General features: G+C 31.4%; 1 protein-coding gene across 2 annotated transcripts in view; it reads left to right on the top strand.

The window, feature by feature from the left end:
• Window positions 1-15,755, top strand: part of LOC132753499 (uncharacterized) — a 57,804-nt gene extending 42,049 nt beyond the window's left edge. The window contains exons 5-9 of one of the 2 annotated variants that reach the window (XM_060743978.1): window positions 4,618-4,662; window positions 8,885-9,214; window positions 10,372-10,509; window positions 10,650-10,683; window positions 13,676-15,755. In XM_060743978.1, the coding sequence (XP_060599961.1) occupies window positions 4,618-4,662; window positions 8,885-9,214; window positions 10,372-10,509; window positions 10,650-10,683; window positions 13,676-13,817 (689 nt within the window). In that variant the 3' untranslated portion in view covers window positions 13,818-15,755. The remainder of the gene's footprint in view (window positions 1-4,617; window positions 4,663-8,884; window positions 9,215-10,371; window positions 10,510-10,649; window positions 10,684-13,675) is intronic. The other variant, XM_060743979.1, reaches the window with a different exon arrangement.
• The last annotated feature ends 4,780 nt before the right edge of the window (window positions 15,756-20,535 follow it).

Genomic DNA, 20,535 nt, shown 5'->3' with positions numbered 1-20,535 from the left:
TTTAATTGAGAACATGAAACATAGCACGCATTTGAAGAATCAAAAAGTATATAAACACAATTTTTCTTTAATTCTTAAATAAGACATACTCTTTTGGACATCAAAAAGTCGTAAGAACAACTTGTTTTGAATATGGGATAGATGAAATTATTAGTTAATGAATACTCTTTTGGATATTACAAAGTCGTAAAAAACAACGTATTCTGAATATGTGATAGATAAAAGCGGACACTGTTTAATCACAAACGATGATATTTACAAATGTTTTAACCCACTGATGTGCTGGAAATGATACACAATGTACACGATGGCTGTCATCTTTATACAGGCCAATAACTTCTTAACATTATTTTAGATTGTTTTCCCTTCTTTCTGTTCGATTAACAAACAAAAACTAGTGTCAAATTTTACCCTTTGCAGGAAAGAGTGCAATTTTAACTTGTGGTAGAACATCGAATTTCGTTCATTATAAAATAATCATAGCCAAAAATGAAGTCAAACATTAAAAAAATGATCCATTGATGGTGTAGCCAATGGATTAAGGATCAAAACACCATGGCCTTGAGTTCTAAATGTTTCCCTACGTGTAACTAGTAGGCACTTTATCCTACAGGCCTGCAGTTTTGCGCTAAATTTGGTCATAACTAGCAAATGTTCCATTTTCCTCTTTTGGACGCTTATTGTCACAGTCCTTTTATTTGCTATGGAAGTTGGCCATGGCTAGAATATTGTAGTGATCTGAAATTTGCAACTATAACTGTAATATAACTGAACTGCATGAACTCAACTCCTTACCTTAATTGACTTGAACTTGAGAAATTACTTTTCTTCTAATCTTTAATAGTGAGGATATGTTGACATTTTCTAGCCATAAAACTTATAATGAGCTGTGTTTTACTAGAAATCAAAACACCAACGCATGTATACGGGTTATGAGCCAGATTTAATCTATCCTATTTTATCCAACATGTTTCCTTGTTTATCCTCCATTTTCACGATGTGCAGCTCAATCTAACTTCTTAGGGGAATTGTCACTTTCACTCGTTACCTGTGATTATAAATCCTATTGTTATTGTTTGTAAATTAATTAAGCTACTGTTTTGCCAAGTAACAATGTTTAATTCCATGTATTTTTGTAGTTATGATCCATTTTCTTAGAAAAACGTGCGTCCACTTTCGCTTCATGATGCCATTTTGAACTGTTTCCGGTACGTTACTAGGGACGACCGGCTACAGCTAATTTATTGACGAAATTCTGCGATCTGATTTTTGTGTATTTTCTTCATTGAAAATGTATAACATGTTTAAGATAATGCCATAATATTTGTAACAATATGTTCTATGTCCATTTTTATTATTTCATAGGTCTAAGAGTCTATGTTTACATTTCTAACCTTTTTGGTAAATCAACCAATATTTCTTGGTCGGACCAACCACTTTTTGGCTCCAACCACAACCACTTTGGTAAACCAACCACTTCAACCACTTTATTTTGGTTGGGATTTGTCTGGGTATAAAAGGGCCCAGATTTTTGGTTGAACAGCTCAGTCTTGACCAGAACTTCAGAGGCAAAACCCCGTTTTGCTGAGTTACAAATTTGGGCGGAAATTTTTTATAAATGCCGTCTGCAACTAAATACGTTTTAAATTAATTAAACTATTCTTGATAAATAACGATTTATTTATTCAGACTAAACAGTTCTGAGCTATTTTCTAGATATTTAATCTTTATTACACGTTTTTATTAACACTTTACTGCTTGAAATAGATTATTTAACTGCTTGTTGAATTTAGTCACGGTTCACTGGTACGCTATATTCCGTGTTGACTATTAAAGAAGGTACACGCGTTAGACATTAAGATGCATTACATTAAAGGAGATATATCATTTAGAAAACGGTTTAAACATAAATAGGACTTGAAACTCTGATGATTTCTACTACAAACTTTTACTTATTAATACATTATCGTATAGAATCTGTTGCTGAATGATAAAAGAATAGTAATCACTATAGAAGCCAGCCAACTCCCTTTACAGACTACATAAATAAATCTCTACTGACAGACCACACTACCAAAGGTTTTTACCTCACGGCCTAGACCGTGACAATATGGCATCAATTACATTTGAGAGAGTCAGTAGATTAAAGGTCAGGGTCACATTTTCACAGTGTCATAACACAAACCATATTGATTAACGGTTTATAGTTCAAAGGTCATCATGCCATTAGCCACTAAAAACTCATCCAACAAATTAATAAGTGAAGGCTTCAAAACGTTTCAGAATTGTGTGTAGATATTGGTATGTATTGAATATTAGATGACTTTACACTCTGAAGATTAAAGGTAAAGAATAATATGGTAATGAATTTGCAAATTGATTCGGAAGTTGAATATGACTACGAGGGATGATCAAGAATTACGTAGACAGCTCAATGTCTCCTTTATTGTTTGACAGGCGTACATAAAATTTATATCACATGAAAGTACATTTTATCAGCAAACAACATGCAATTTTGTTTCACAATATGTTATCATAATTCGGAATAACAAACCATGAAAATGTGTCCCTATCGCGGTACCGGCCCACGTCGTCAAAAAACTATCGACGTCAGCGACGTCGCAGCGTAGTCAGTGTTTAAGGAAAAGCATCAACTGGCATATGACATTCACTCTTTTTCAAAGTACGGGCCAGAACATGCAATGCAACGTTCGTGCCTCTTAGGCCACTGAGAGTATATTTTCATGTAATACTCTGCTGGATACTAACGTATTATAGTGTTTCTCGCTGACTGTAACTCCTCCAAATTCTCAAAGCGCTGGCCCTTCCTTGATAAGCAAATATTAAGGTATTTTGTAAAATTGTTTAAGTTTTTGATACATTGTTTATAAATTTGAAATACGCAGGATGTTTGAAATGAATGTGTTTCCGTGCATTTTATTATTTAGAAATCATAAATTAGCGCGAAAAATTAAAATTTTTATATTCGAAACTGAATAGGTTGTATGGTGATTAAAACCAAAAAAATCATAACTAAATGCACATAAAATACCTTTCGCATGTCCAATTTCTACGTGATAATTGTGTGCGTGGTTCAATAGCTCATCCCAGTTACTTCTGATATCTCTCGAACGGTCACTCTTGCGACCTCCTTAATAATATCTTCAATTGACGTCACATCTGACGGCTTGACGCTCGACCTTCATCCACGCCCTTCATCATCTTCAAGTGACTTCTGCCCTTCAGAGAATTGCCGGAACCACCTAAAAACGAGTGCTTGAGAAACAGCATTCTCTTCTCTGGTCCTCTGCAGCTTTTTATATGTGTCTCACATAATTCCATGCAGAACTTTATGTGGGCACGCAATTCAAAGCGGTCTTGTGATATCATTTTTAACGTAGCTGCGTAACGGACTACTATGGTTTAAACGTTGCTTATTTTCCTTATCTAACGTCAAATGACGTCATACAAACGTCCTTAATCATATTCCCGCATTTTTCTGTTATTTTGATAAACAGGGTCGAAATTTTAATGCATTGAATAAAGCAATCATATATATAAAAATAGCACCTGGGCCGGTAACGCGTTACTATAGTTACAATTATGCTAGTTATTCTGCTCTGAATAATGCATGACTGATTTACAGCTCTTTGTAAATGGCAAAGAGATAGGTCACGACAGTGATATAAATAAAAATATTTTATATGGGTCCGTTTTAAAGATATTGAACCAGTCTACGTAATTCTTGATAACCCCTCGTAAAATGACCTATCGATTTTTAGGTAAGTAGTTCAGTGGTCCTAAGTACTGAGAGTTTTTCCGCCCACTACCTTAAAACATGTGCGCTTCCAGACCAAAGATTATTATTTAGAATATTCATGACCAGGAGATTGAAGTAGATATTTTAAGTTCAATGTCACGCATAAAATAATCTACAAAAGAACACATAGGCTGATAAAACTTATTCGTTATAATACAAGTATTATATTTACACAAAGACTGATTGAAAAGTCCGTTAACATAATGGCTTTATAGCTGAAAATCGGAGAAGAAAACAGAAGGCGAATATTCAAACAATCATGACAACATAATTTTGAAACTTTGAATAATAAAGTTTACAGGAAACGTTGAACAACTGTACTATGTAGTTCTTTAATCAAACCAACGCCGACGCTGGATCTCACTGACTTAACATGCTGGTATCGTAAGCACCATCTTGTATCGCGCATATTTTGTGTATCTGTAGCAACATTGAGCTCGTATGAATAAAGACACTGAGTTGTATAATGCGAGGGCGAAAACTGACATAATAAAACAGTTTGCTACCTTACGTATTGTTTACAATTAAGATTTAATTCAAAATAGTTTTCACTTGCACGCATTCTAGTCATACAGAAATATTCATGTGTCCATTGTTTGCATTTATACATGTTTGTTTTGTATCAAATATAATTTCATACATTTATCATTTTCTTTCTTTTTAGATTTTTAATGCTAGGAGTTGAGAATACAAAGGTTACATGACATTCAATATAAGTTCGATACCGGAACTTTTCTGATAATTGTCTACATAATGAGACTCTGATTGATGTTTATAAATTTTATTTCTTTTGACAGATACAATAACTGAAACAACTACAATATCTTCAACGTGGGGTCATGGTAAGAGTTAAGCCTTAAACATATATTTGCATAACATTCTGTACCTGTCATTTTCTCAAGATTTATTGATAATTAATTACACAAAAAAGCAAATATATAGATATATATGTAATCACCGTAGGGAACCTGTTACAGTATCGCGTTTTTCGGTTACAGTATAGAATTTTCAAGATGGAGGATTATTTATGGGAAGAGAGATAGGTGATTTTTATTCAGGTCCATACTACTAGTAGTTTAGTTTCTAAAAGATGTTTTTGTGCTTTGCCTTTAAGGAACAGATTTCGGTATCTAGCAATATATTTCTTCAGACCTTGCACCGCAGATTTATCTCTATATTGTCTCATAAATGTGCAGATTTGACGGTTTGAAAATTTGAATCGAGAGACCAACGCATTTTTCTCCAATTCCGACATTATTTAAGCACGCCTAGATAAAGTAAATATACAAAACGTTAGTCCTTTGAGTTAAGAAACATTTATAAAAGTAAATGACCAGTTGAACCTATTTTCCTGTTGGTAAAATGCGTTTGAAAAAATAAACAATGTTACAGTATAGAGCGAGGTTAATTTTGAAGGGTTACAGCATAGACCTCACGTTTTTGATCCAATTTTGTTACAGTTTATACCCAGATTTCTATTACAGTTTAGATTCTTGCCAAATTTCAAACAAAGTTCGTGTATCCATTATTTTTATGAAATAACTCATACCTTTCTATTTAATACATTCTTGAAAGGTTGTATTACTTTTTTCTTCAGCAGAAAAGTTATAGTTTGCTATTTTTCTTACTTTAAGTTTCAAATTGAGACTTTTTGCAGAATAAGTAATGTCCCAAGTAAGGACTGTTTTCACGACAACAACAGTTACTTTTATCGAATTGTATTGAGAGAAGAAAGATTATTGCCTGATTTCATTATACATTATAATAATGCCTATTAGTAATAAAATAGAGAAAAAAAAAGAATCCTTAACAAAAGTCCAACACGGAAAACATGAAAATGTTGCAGGATCAGTTTGATTAAACTTGTTCATGGACGGTAGTGGTAACTGGTACACTTCAGATTTTTTTTAACATCTGTGGACTGTTCATATGGCGGTTTTCATGAAACCTTCAATGTGACACGTTATTGCCATGTGCCATTCTATGAAAAGCGGCATATTACCCCCAGGTTAAAAATTGCGTGTGCCCTAAACGAGAATACAATGAGTGAAACTAAACAAAATGAAATTTTGAGAAGGGATCGGAGGTAATGAATCCTGCGTACCATAGATAAGCTGTCAAAAGTCACAATTAACAAGCAGGCAATACCCTAAGAATGATTAAACAGTATTTAAGTGAGCAACACTGCAACCTTGAATTTTATTTTAAGTTGGAATTTCCATCTACCATAAAGTATTTTATTAGTATTTAAAAGGGTTTGTTACGTTTGGCTTTCTTGGATTTTAAGTTTCAACGACACTGAGGTCATGTGAAAACATTCCTGCTTTAGTGTAAAGAAAGACCCCAGATACCCTTTGTGAAACATTTCAGACACGAGCGGGCACCTGACTAGTACCACTGACCTTCCGTAAATTAGCTTGATAGATTTCTCACATACAAAGAATCCAAAAAAATAGAGAAAAACAGAATCCCTACAGAAAGTCCAACACGCCAAAATTGAAAATGTTGCAGGCTCGGTTTGATTGAGCCTGTTCATGGACGGTACTGGAAAGTGCATGTCGTGCTGAACTATCTTCAAGGATCGAAAATATAACATCATTAATTGAAAGTACGGGGAGACTTTGTACAGCCGCCACACGTCACAAATAACATGGATGTGACAATTAAATAGAGAAAAACAGAATCCCAATGATTGGATTTCAACTACAGCAGTAAATGAAAGATGATTTGAAGTCGACGGCATTATCCCGACTCTGCCACTATTATGTACCTCCATCAGGCTCACTAGAGAAGATATTGTAATTGTCTGACCTTAATTTATACTCTATAACTTTCAATATTATTTTCTTTTTCAGAAACATGAAAACTGCTATACAGGATGTCTGAAATAAAAAAAACGACTTTTAATTTAATAATGACAAAAAAATCGTAACTTCAAAATCTTTTTCAAAATCTAAACTGTAACCGAAATCTGGGTATAAACTGTAACAAAATTGGATACAAATCGCTAAGTCTATGCTGTAACCCTGCACAAATCAACTCGCTCTATACTGTAACATTGTTTATTTTTTCAAACGCATTTTAGGAACAGAAAAATAGGTTTAACTGGTCATTTACTTTTATAAACGTTTCCTAACATGAAGGACTAATGTTTTGCAGATTAACTTTTTCTAGGCATGCATAAATAATGTCGAAATTGGAGAAAAATGCGTTGGTCTCTCGATTCAAATTTTCAAACCGTCAAATCTGCATATTTATGAGACATTATAGCGATAAATCTGCGGCGCAGGGTCTGAAGAAATATATGACTAGATACCGGATTCAGTTCCTTACAAGCAAAGCACAAAAACATCTTTCAGATTAAAAACTAAACTACTTGTAGAATGGACCTGAATAAAAATCACCTACCTGTCCTCCCAACAAATAATCCTCCATCTTTAAAATTCTATACTGTAACTGGAAAACGCGATACTGTAACACGTTCCCTACGGTGGTAATATGCACTATTACACAAGTCTTCGAATCTCAAGAAAAAATAATATGAAAATATATCAACCATTGGCTTGTTAAATTCGTTTGGTATGTAATTTGATTGCGTAATGTGATTTATGTCCAGGACTTAAATACAATATACTCGTACATGCATATCACATACGCGGGCCGCTTTTGCGACTCCGTTACAACGGTGATGCAAGACTGTGCATTTATTTTGACATGACGTCTTTTCCGTTATACAAACATAGTGTAAAGAAGCGCAAAATGTAAGCGTTACATTATAGGTGCGTCACTGAAAAAGTTACTTTTCACGTTAAACCATTTTTGTTTTGGGTATGTGATAAATACATGAAGAATATTAAAAGAGTGTAAGTTACATACTAAATTTATTGAAATTGTTCATAAAATTCAGTATTAAACTTACGCTCATTATATACCTATTTTTAAAATCATTTTGAGTACGAGGGTTGTCCAAAAATGTCGTAAACTACATTATTTTCTCTTCAACCTGAGGTCATAACTTAATAAAATTTACCAGATATCTTCCTTAGTCATTCGTTAATTTACCTACTTAAAGTCAATAGCCAATATATTAGGTAACGCTTTTTATCAGGGTTTTATATTTAACAGTACAACATACCCAGAGCACGATAAAATATTAGTCACTGTTGAGAGCATGCTTCTTAAAAAACATGCCTTTAACTTCCAGCATAATAATAATTATGGGAAATACATTCCTGTGGAATGACGTTATTCATTTTGACGTCATATCACCAACAGACGTTTATGTAATGTTACTTTGAAAAAATCTGTAGCATAATATGTAACAGCAGTGCTATTTTGAAAATGCCCAAAATGGCGACGTCAGATGAAAATACTGTGTTCAGTTCAAGAAGCGTCCAGCGTTAATTGACAATATGGAGAACATTTGATTTATCAAGATAATGCACCTTCCCATAGATCTAAGGAGACACAGATTGAACTTGATGTGATAGGTTTTCAGAGACTTCCATACGCCCTTAGACTTTGCATTGAAATCACAGTTACGAGGTCACATGTTCGAATACTTCAGCAAACTCAGCCAGGAAAATCTACGAGAGCATTGACTCTATTGAGAATATTGAAGCAGGACTATTTTGAAAATGTTTATGATAAATGGGTCGTCCGACACCGACAGTGGATCGAGAAACACGGAGAATACTTTGAAAAACATTTATAAAAATCTTATAACGTCATGACGTTTATGACGGCGTGCGCCGGGTATTTATAGGTAGCATTCTTTAAATTTTGATAACTTGGTCAACCTTGGAGGTATTTTGATTTTATTTCGCATAGACACACATAAAAGGTATATTGACTTTTCCCTAGCTGGAAGACTCTATTGTGTTATAATTGATAGAGTAACAGACTTTGTCTACGATATTTTGGGACATCCCTCGTATTATCACCATTTTTCTCTCAAGCAATATTTTATTTAAATAATATCCAAATTATACATTTTTAGAGTTATAGTATGAAATATTTATGGCCAATTCCGTACCTAAAATATTTTTGATTTGTTCTATGCAGGTATTCTGAAACAAATTTATATTAAAGACAACAAGGTACCTGTTAAAGGTGGAGAAATCCAAATTGGTTGTGACATTGTACACTTTAGCGATGCAGACACTGTCAGGGTGTATAAGACTGACTCCATCCCCACTTCAGATTTAACAACTGCTCAATCCTTAGCCAATTGTTACCCAACAAGTTGTTTTGGAACACAACCCAGACATAAATTCAGCTCTAGCAACAGTGGCGTTACAATTAAAATCACTAATCTTCATAGCTCTGACGACAAGAAATATTGGACTTGTGTCGTGAATAACCAGCAAATGTACATGCAGCTAACCGTGTATTGTATGTTATATTTTTCATTACAGTTTTGTCAAGAACAACCAACAAATATACATATTTATCGTATAGTGTATGATATATACTTTCAGTATAGTTTTAATATCATGTCATAATTTAGCTGTAACTCTTTGAACAATTTTACAGATTAAAAGACCATTGTTACATAGAATGGTTAATTTAAAATACATTTATGCTTTGCACTAGACAACAATCAGATCTGTAAAAAATGAATTAAAATTAAATTCAAAGATTCTTTGCCAACATATTTGTATAATTATGCAATGTTGTTTCATAACAAAACAGTCGATATTCAACATCATTGATTGTATTTTCTTCAGGTACAAAAGATCACAGATACCATTCATCAATTTTTAAACAAAATAAGTTGTTTATCCTACAGGATTTAAAAAAAAAACAACTGACATGCATGTTTTGAAAGGTCGTGTCGGGGGAATTTAATAGTAAGAATGGTTTAAAAACAGGAAACATTCAGGGTTGACCCGAATTATACGAGGGTTTTCCAAAAAACGCATGAAAATTCCATTTTTTTTAAATATAACGCAGTACTTTTATTTTTGAAAAGATGTAAGTAATTGCTATTGAAATATCTGTCTTCAGACCAATCTTTCGGGAAAATATGTTAAAAATAATTTTTATTTAAAGATTCGCTGAATGGCCAACCAGTGCACGGCGAAACTTTTACGATTTTCGTTTTCGAAACACTTTCTTGTTTTAAATGTTCAGACGATCTGATGTCATATTATAAAACATTTAACTTTGACATAAAACAATAGATTTGAAAACGCTATGGTCACCTTTCTATTTTTATAAAATTAATACTCGTACCTCTTCGACACATGTCGTTGATATTTCACCAGAATGTTTTACATTTTGCTTATTTGGTCTTTTCTATTGTATCTGCTAGTATAATATAAAACATTACGAATTTTCATAAGAATTTAACGTGTTGGTAGATTATCTAAAGATAATAAAACATCAATATACATCATAGATCACACTCCTTTTTTGTTAGCAATGAATTCATATGTGAAGTGACCAATTGCAACAAATACTTAAATATTTCAGCAGCACTTAACAAAACCAATAATAAACAAAGCAAGCTAAAATGTTTATTACACGTTATATTTTCTTTTTAAAAGATTTCAGATCTGACATGTACACAAGTACAACAAAGACAAATTATACAATGGCAATAATTCTTGGGGCTGTATGCATTGCCGTGTTGATCTATGCAACAGGTGTAACAATTATGTATAAACGGAAAACCAAAAAAGAAGGTACACATTTTACTCCATTTTGGCTGATGTCTTTATTTTCTATGTGACGACTATTTGTACTAAAATCGTAATAATCTATAAACCATCTCATACTAACAATAATTTGCTTTTTAAAAGTTATAAATATAATCCTATTTCAGGAACTACATCAAATTCTGCAAATGGAACCTACGTGTAAGAAGTTTTACTTTTTTCAATATCTACATTGTATATATAATTATATACTGAACCAAAAAAGAAACTTTCGCAAAGTATGTGCCAGTTGTTCAAGGGTACCACTTAGATGAACACACTTATATACATGTAGTAGCTTGTAAAACTCGTTTTGTTTGCAAAATCGGTCAGCTAATCCCCGTATAAAAGCCCGATATGTTTATTCAACGTAAAAATCGAGTTTCAAAAGGATTGAAAAACTGTACTCACATATCTACATTCAAACTTGGAGAAAGTTTCTTTTTTGTTTCAGTATATATATAATGTTAAGAAATAACAAACTCTATTTATATTCGGTTATTGTTATTTCATAAACATTATTATATTATCTACTTATCTATTTCAACGCAGCACAATAACATTTATCACGTTTTAATGATAATATATATATATATATATATATATATATATATATATATATATATATATATATATATATATATATATATATATATATATATATATATATATATATATATATATATATATATATATATTTCATTTTACAATTACTTACGTTGCACAGTTGACAGCACCTTAATTACGTTGAATGAAAAAAGTGTCGGTCCTAACATTTAAAGCTTTTTCAATATAACATGCAAGACGTTTTTATAATAGTATCATTTTCAGAGTTCATAAGAGCAATAAATTGTATCATATTTGGATGTTTCAAATAATATGGCGATATAATCTTGTTTCTTAGGTTAATATATCTATTATATTGTAAAACAAGGTGAAACTCGTCCTTTAAAACATTATATTCAGAGCAATTGCGATCATCATTAGGAATAGCACTGAGCCGGTATGATCTCCCTGTTTTAATAATCTGTGTGATGGCATACGTAATCATAACAAAGATACACGTAACTTTTTAAAATTAAAAATATTTATGTATGGTTGCAAGCAGAAATTAATTATGTCTCTAAACAAGATTGCTCTACTGGAATTGTTTAGTCTACCAATCCACTTTTGAGCAAACTGGTCTCTTATTCTTTGTCTGACATTTTATAAAAACAAATCAACATCACCAACTGTTTGAAAAATCCATGTGTCTATTAAACCCAATTCACAAAGTAAGTTTTTAACTAATAATCACCAATGCCTCATATTGGGATTATACAGAACATCATTGTATAATATATTATATACTTTTTTAACATACTTGCGATGGGACATATACACAAGTTTTATCCAGTATTAATAATGTAATAAAATCTTCTTTTTTTAAATAATAAAAAAGTTTTGTAACGACATGCGACCTAATTCTCCATAAACTAAATCGTTTTGAGTGGATTTCTTTACACCCAATATATTGTAAACGTTTACAAAATTGTGTGTGAACTCTGTCAATAGCAGCACCGGGGTAAAATCCCAAGACCTCAGAACAATAATTAAAAGTAGGTAAGACTAACTTATCAAACAATAATAATCTATATTTTACATACACATTAGTAAATGTATGTATATATAAGTAAATGTATTTGTTAATTTTAAATATTGCTTTTAACCATTAGCAAGCTACAGTATTTTGTGGATCAGCAAAACAACCAGATGTCGTAAATACAATACCTAAATATACAAACGATTTACGATGTCAGTGTTATTTTCACCATATTTAAACTGCAAATTTGCACGAAGGCACCCACCCTTTCTAAATATGAGTATTTTAGTCTTTGGTGTATTTACTAATAACTTCCGTCTATAACAGTTATCATATAGTAAGTGTAAACTAGACTGCAAATCTATTTCGCTATCAGCAGATATAACAATATCATCTGCATATAAAATAAGGGACATTTTAAACTAATGCCATTAAGGTTACTATGAACAAAGATGTGTTCGATATCATTTAAGAACATAGAAAATAAAAATGGGGTTTCACATTCTTCTTGTTTCACACCTAAGATACATTCATAAGTATCATTTAATTCATGTATTTCAGCTTTAACACTTTGATACATCGAACATATTATATTTCCGCATTATATTTCAAATATTACCCCTAATAACAAATTTTATAAGTTTGGTCCCTGATAACATAATTAAAAGCTTTGCTGAAGTCTATAAAAGCACACTATAAAAGCACACTAAAATTGGTTTTCATAGAAAGAACATAAGAAAACTAAGAACATAGAAAATAAAAATGGGGTTTCACATTCTTCTTGTCTCACACCTAAGATACATTCGAAACTATCATTTAATTCATGTATTTTAAGCTTTAACACTTTGATACATCGAACGCATTATATCTTATTATAAATATTACCACTAATAACTAATTCTATAAGTTTGGTCCAAAGACAGTCCCTGCTAAAATAATCAAAAGCTTTGCTGAAGTCTATAAAATCACAATATAATTTTATTCCAATATCCATGACATGATTAAATAGACTATTAAGTGCAAAAACATTGTCTGTTCTACCCATACCTGTTCGAAATCCCGTTTGAGCCTCAGTGTTAACCTCATAGTTTTCAGCCCATGTACACTGAGACGATTATTGAATACTCTAGTATATATATATTTGACTAATAATTGCCATTTATATATATATTGTTGTTAAACTTTCCTGAAATGTCTACAAAGGTGATATGTAATGACCTTTTAATTACAATTTCTTAAAGGCCCATGATGTCTCAGAAATGCATTAAATTATATTTCTTAAAACATTTTTTTTTTATCTTAGTGACCTGTTATAGTTAAAAAAGTGACCCATTACCTTATTTATCTTTGCACTTTTTTTCAAAATTCGTCTCTGAGGGATAATGCGCCTAGAAGAAATTTATTTTATCAGTGCCCGATATACATATAGAGTTAATGAAATCGTGTCAAGATACGAATATTTGTTTGTCTAAACGAAACGACAATATTTCTACATGTTAACAAATCAATAAACAGTTACCTTTGATATTTTAGCATCGAGACATGAAATATAAAGTCACATTGTTTTATCAGGAATGAAAACTTGGGAAATATCTCTGATGTAAGAATGGCACAACATGATGCAAATGAATCAACATCATTACCTTCACCACTATATACAGAGTTGGCACATTATTCCAATGAAAGGACAACATATGAACGCTTACAAAATTGAATAGGAAAATTATTTTTCCATTTTCGCTAACTGGAAGAACAATTTTCTCTTATCTCCGTATACAAATAATGGACTGTACAAATGTCTGATGTAGTAATGATGGTAGTTTACCAACACTTGATATCATAGAACTAGGCTCAAATCATGCGTTAACGCGTTGTCTCCATCTAAATATGAAAAATTTTGCATTGGACAAAAGTATCGTTATATAATGGATTGCAATGTCATAAAATATCTGTATTATTTTCAATCTTTTGGTTTTTTACCTTAAACAAAAAACAAGAAAAAAATTTCGTTTTCAAGAAATTTAAATGTATAAATCTTCAATAATATTGTATTTTTCTTGTAAAATGCTTGAGATAGTGATGTGCAGACATTGTTTTCGGTTTCATAACTTTTATAACCACCTTTTAAAAAAGATAAGCATGGTCACACATTTTGTTAGATTTTGTAACGGGCCTGATGCCTTTTATGGCTTTTCAAATACGTTTATTCTCGAATCTATGGCTTTTTTGATGATCATTTGCTTATTAAAGTTTATCCATCGTTTGAGCAGAAAATTTTTAATTAAAGTCCAAGACATATTAATGATAAACTATTACGATTGTAATCGAACTCTTTTTATATTTATTATTATATAGATAGGACTTCTTATGTCGGATTCCTGGCACAATTGTTGGTTAACTCATCTTACAACATTGATTAAAGCGTGCACGTTCTGTCACAGTATACCACGTGTACGACGTAATGTCATATGTCTATGTCATAAAGCTCCCCCTTTAATTTCAATTTTCACAACTGCGCAGATCTGAACGTAGGTATTTTATTCCTCTTTACGTAAGGAATGTACAGCTGCCATTCCTTCGCAGTCACTTTACGCGTTCGTAAAACCTTGATTATAGTTTATGTTGACGGGATGCTATGTGTCATGTGTGTCGATTTTTTATATTCAAAGCATGTGTTTTGTTTCGTTTCAAATAGTGATATTGCATATTTTAAACTGTTCAACAGAATTGCTAATGTTTCAGGGTTTGTTTTAATCTCAAAATTATGAAACGTTTTTGGTTGACCAAAGGAAGGTAATCCAAGTTACCTCTAGTTGCTATACCTATTTGATAGTTTCCCTTCGACAAGAGGATAAACACATTGAAATGACTTTCTTTATCCAGATTGGCTTGCTTCTGATGAATACAATACAATGTTCTAAATAAATTGGTAAACGTTGGAAAGTATGAACTGCACATTTGTACTATTTGCTTTTTTTAAATGTTATGCGCGAGTGTGTCCAGTTTTTTAGTATTAATGCTAACTCTAATATATGAGCTTGTATCTAACTGCGTAACAACGATTTGTTATGTTCTGTCGATTTTGCTGTTCCTAGCAAGTAAGGTACAAATATGTTTGATTCATGTATTTAAGGCACATTATGCCTCAATAACCATACTCTATTTTTTCCATACAAACACTATTTCACCAAAATTATACCAATTGCTAACAGAGGAACGAAAGCAAAATATACTTAACCTATATAGCAAACATGAGTAGGAAAATACCAACAACAAAATATTTAAAAAAATGAAATGATAGCATACCTGAGGCATAATAGGCCTTTGAATACTGTCAATTATATTTGTCATTTATATGAGACGAAATGTTGTGTATTTAAAAATATTCATGATTCATATTCAACAATGACTAACAGAGACTTTGTGTTTTGTGGCGAATTACCACGTGCCATTTAATAAGCGACAACGCAGTTCATCGACGTCGCAAAGAAGTCAACATGGCTAAAAATATAAAATTGTCTTTTGGGTAAAAATATGTTGTACAGGTGGCATGTATCCATAGATAAGTTCTATATATTTTTTTTAAATATGAATTTGGATTCCTAGTTATCATAGAACTGTATCAGAGTGTTTTTTAACCTGAATAAAATCACTCAATCAACTCAGAACTTAAGATATTATTTTTTGTTCAGCATTTCCAAATCTTGATTTTTTTAGTCATTTTTCGTTATTATTCTATTTATTCAAATCTGTAAGATATCTATTTCAGTTAAAGATTTTTTTAAATATGCTTTCTTTCTTCTTGGTTTATGTTATTATTATTATTATTACCTTTATTAATATTATTATTATTATAAATAATAATAATAATAATAATAATAATAATAATAATAATAATAATATTATTGTTACCTTCATTATTATTATTATTATTATTACCTTTATAATTATAATTATGATGATGATGATGATTATTATAATTATTATTGTTTTTATTTATGCTACTTTTAATATTATTATTATTTTTTATTATTAGTAGTATTATTATAATTACTATTATTTTTATTATTATTTTTATTATTATTATTATCATCATTATTATTATAATCACTACAGACCAGACCGTTATTGTCTGGTAATGATAAATACATTAATCATTGATTATTATATTGACTATCCTTTATGATATTCAATTTGATACTCCCTTAATCTATTTCCTTTTGACCTCATGCGCTCGTTTAAGTGAATTACGCATCTCAACAAAATTTTAACTCTTTTTGCAGTTGAAAAAGGAAGAGGGAAAGTTATCTTCTTTTCAATAGTTAGGTACATAATTTCAATTCATCCGGGTTATGAGTGTATAGTTAGGTAGGAGGGAAGTTATCACAGTAGCTGAACTTTATTTTTTTGCACATGCATTTTGAACTAAATAAACATGAATATATTGCAACCATATACAAAGTCATTGGTTATTTGCAAATTACTTGCATTAAACATTATTACAACCCCGGTATTTTGTCATTTGGTTATTGATAATACAAATAGTATTGCTTGAGAAGGTCCCTGATTAGTTTGATCACAATTTAAAAGCTTCGGTTAGGCATTTAAAATTCATGTTGCCTACGTCTTAAATTAAATTTGGAGTACTTCCTGGTTAAGTAGGTCGATCAATATCGTGATAACATTGTTGAAGCAAATAAAGTACGCTGTTTGTTGATCTAGATATGTTCGTTAAGTTTAAGGCGTTGGAGTTCAAAAAAGTCAGATTGAACGCTGATATTTACTTTCCATACAGTACATTCATAGTGAAAGGTGTTCTGTAGATAATTTTAACAAATTAAGTGAGGCTTCAACGATGAGTTCTTTTTGTTTATTATCCATGATTGTGCGCTTTCAATAATCTGCAAATATGTAAATAAAATGCTAACCATTATGTTTGCCTGAATTCTAAATGTATTCCTTTGTTCAACAGTCTGTTTGTCGTTTATTAATCAAATTATCTAAATATAATAATTTAGAACAAAAAGCAACCTATCTTTATGAACTTAAAAACAACAAAGATATTTTTAAAGAAGATGGGGAAGTGATTGCAATGATCGCAATAGGTTTTGTAAGAGGTCGGGTAATCGTGGTACTCTGGTTCGATAAAAAAATCGTTTATACGAATACATTAAACAGAACACACATAATACACACACAAGTTTCAAAGTATTATTTCCGACATTTTCGTTATATTAAACACCATGTAAATTATAATTTATATAATTAATAGCATTAAGCGCCATTGTCGAATATTGATTGATCTACTGTAACGATTCAGCTTTTTCATGATTTTGAATTAAGCTTCTACATATGCTGAAGTATTGTTGCCGTTGTAATGTGGTAAATAAGGCATAATTACAATCTAATTTTTTTTGTATACGGTGAAAGGTTCTTCCGCAAGCTGGTTATTTAGTTCGGTAAAAGTACAATTTATTTTGTTCTGTGAAAAGGTAGTCTAATGGGGAAGGTTTCAAACCTAATCAAATTTATCACTTGAACGCGCATTTTTATTGATTTTGTCATAGATATAGTGAATAGATATCGATGAATATTAAATATTTTCAGTTTACTGCCATCAAACAATTTACCGACAGCAATATTTGATATTTTTTTCGATTGATCAATCTTTAGTTTATTGCTTGAAAAAGTCCCCATTTCAGTTGAACATATTTTATAAACTTCAGTTAGGGGTTAAATATTTATATTGTCTCCTTGTCAAGTTAAGTGAAAGTTGCTTCCTTATTATGAAGGTCAATTGACAACGTGATAAAATGTCAAGTGTTTTAATGATATAGCGGTTGCGTAAGTATCTAAATATGCTTGTAAATCATTATACAACTTTAACTAAATGTTATATATTTACATTTACATACACGTTTAGTCATGTCGATGACTTTCTTGTGAAAAACAGTTTTTCAGTTATATCACAGGGGCATCTGATGATTAAGTGGAGTAAACAATAATGTACACAAGAAAAGCATTGATGTAAAGCATCAAAGGCGACGCCAAAAAAAAAGGATCAAGTTTTGCACCTAAACAATTAACAAAAGATGTGTACTTTATAGCAGTACTACGTGACCTGGAGGCTAGGCTCAGTTTAAGTTGAAACTTAAACCAAAAGGGATAGACCCTGTCTTGCCAAGATGCAAAGACAATTTTTAGCCAATAAACAAATCACTAATAAGAGTCATGCCATAAGAGAGAATTTCTTCAGATTTGTTTTACCAGATACAAGGATACCTGAGTCATCGGCATATAATAAAAGCTTATTGCTTAGGGTTGAAGACATGTCACTGACATACATTAGACATAAAATAGGACTTTACATGAACCTCAGGGGAACACCATAGGTACTCGGAACAGTAGTAGAATGAGTACCAGCCACATCCACTAGCTGCTGTCCATCACAAATAAGCATTTAACCATGTAAGAATATCATTACCTATAGCAGATGCTAGAAGTTTCATGAAGAAGAAGAAAAACTTCTTCATGTGCAGTATAGTGTGATCAACTGTATCAAATGCCTTTTGTAGATCTAAAAGTATCATGCATACAAGGCTGCCTTTGTCCATTTCAAATTAAATACAATCTGGTAAATGAATCAAACATGTGTCAGTTGAAAAACCATTTCTAAACCCTGACTGAAACTGCTTGACCATGACTCAAACCCATGACTGTCAGAAGATCAATTGAGCTATCCGGCCAGCTACAAATTTTCTCTTTAATAATGAACAGTTCTAAACCACAACATATTTCCCCACTTTATTGATTTGTGTCCTTGAAATTCTGATGTTTGCAGAGCATAGTGAATAAAACTCAGGGTTATATGCAGTCACAGGATAAGTAAAACTTTCAGCTTGACCTGAAATCGAGTATGTGACCCACAGAATAATGGACCGCAGCTGTAGCGATTGAGCTATCTGGCCGCTTACACATTTTCTCCCCTAAATTGTGAACATTTTTTAACCATGACAGATACTTTTAGATTTTTTAATTAACAGGTAGATTAATTCTTAATTAAACAAATAAGAAAAAAAACTTACATACTCATAGTCTTAATCAAAATAACAATTTATATATTGTATAATTATTTTTACTAAAAAACGGCTCATACATTTATTGGTTGTGCCATTATTCATAACAGGTCAATTTGAAAGTAAACATAATTGTACTAATACATATACAATATCTATTTTTTTGAAGATAAAAAACAAACTTTTTTCTTTGATAAGAAATTTTATGGAGGTTGATTTGTATTTTGCATCAGGAGGCACCGGGCGAAAACAAGAAAATACAACAAACGAACCATTTTGTGGTAGATTGTATTTTCATGTTTTCATCTGGCGCCCGGTTACTTTTTGTACTTTGTCTATTTTCATGTGGCACAAATCACCCACTATAAAATTTAGTGCACAAGTTTATTCAAGTGCAAGTTACAATTTACTCTATGAAAAGTTTATAGTTGGGTTGACTCTTGAGACCTGGAGTTTGAGACCGGTGTCCCTCCATTACAAATAGATAAGACAGAAGCCGTCCTTTTCAAACTATGCACATGTTAGAAAAAAAAGAATAACAATTCAGAATACGATTGTTTGAGACTTTAAAAATTGCTTGATCGAAATTTAAGGACATTTTCTTCCCTTAAAGGACCAGTACTGACCCAGTAGCACAGAGAGTGTGGAATATATATCTATATTGCCATGCAACTGTCCGGTGGAATTGCACCATGGACCCTGCCGTGACTAGTAATGGACACTAATTAACCTCAATTCTGTATAGGTCATTTTTTAACCTACCAAATCTCACAAGTTCAGAAGATAAACCACAACATCCTGGCTAAGATTCCTTTAACTGTATTATATATATTATTATTAGCCATCTAACACTGGTATAAACCTTTAACCTGTATACTAAGCAATACCTGTATTATCATTTATAACTTTAAATGAAAGTCCTCCATCACTTTAATAATAGTGTCATAACTGTAACTCTTTAAATACAGAAATATTAAAAGTCTCATCATATCCATATACTAAGATATTCATGTATGCACGTAACATTAACAATTCCCAGTTTCTATTAAATAAATATGAAATCCTAACATTAACATTGGTACTAATGGATGGAATTCAAAATCTAGTAGAAAGAAAACTATAATGTATAAACTCTATTATAGATACTATTATTAGCCAGCTAACACTGGGTATAAACACCTTTAACCTGTAGACCAATCAAAACCTGTATAATTATTTTATATAAATTTAAGTGCAAGTCTCATCCATCATAACTGTAAGTCTTTAAATACAGAAATATTGTAAGTCACATTATATCCATATACTAAGATATACTCGTACATATATGCACATTACATAAGTAATCCCATTTTCCAT

The sequence above is a fragment of the Ruditapes philippinarum genome, unplaced genomic scaffold (assembly GCF_026571515.1).
Source record: "Ruditapes philippinarum isolate M1 unplaced genomic scaffold, ASM2657151v2 ctg4834_1_1_1_1, whole genome shotgun sequence".
NCBI lineage: Eukaryota > Metazoa > Mollusca > Bivalvia > Venerida > Veneridae > Ruditapes > Ruditapes philippinarum.
This window is presented reverse-complemented; position numbering and strand designations above follow the sequence as displayed.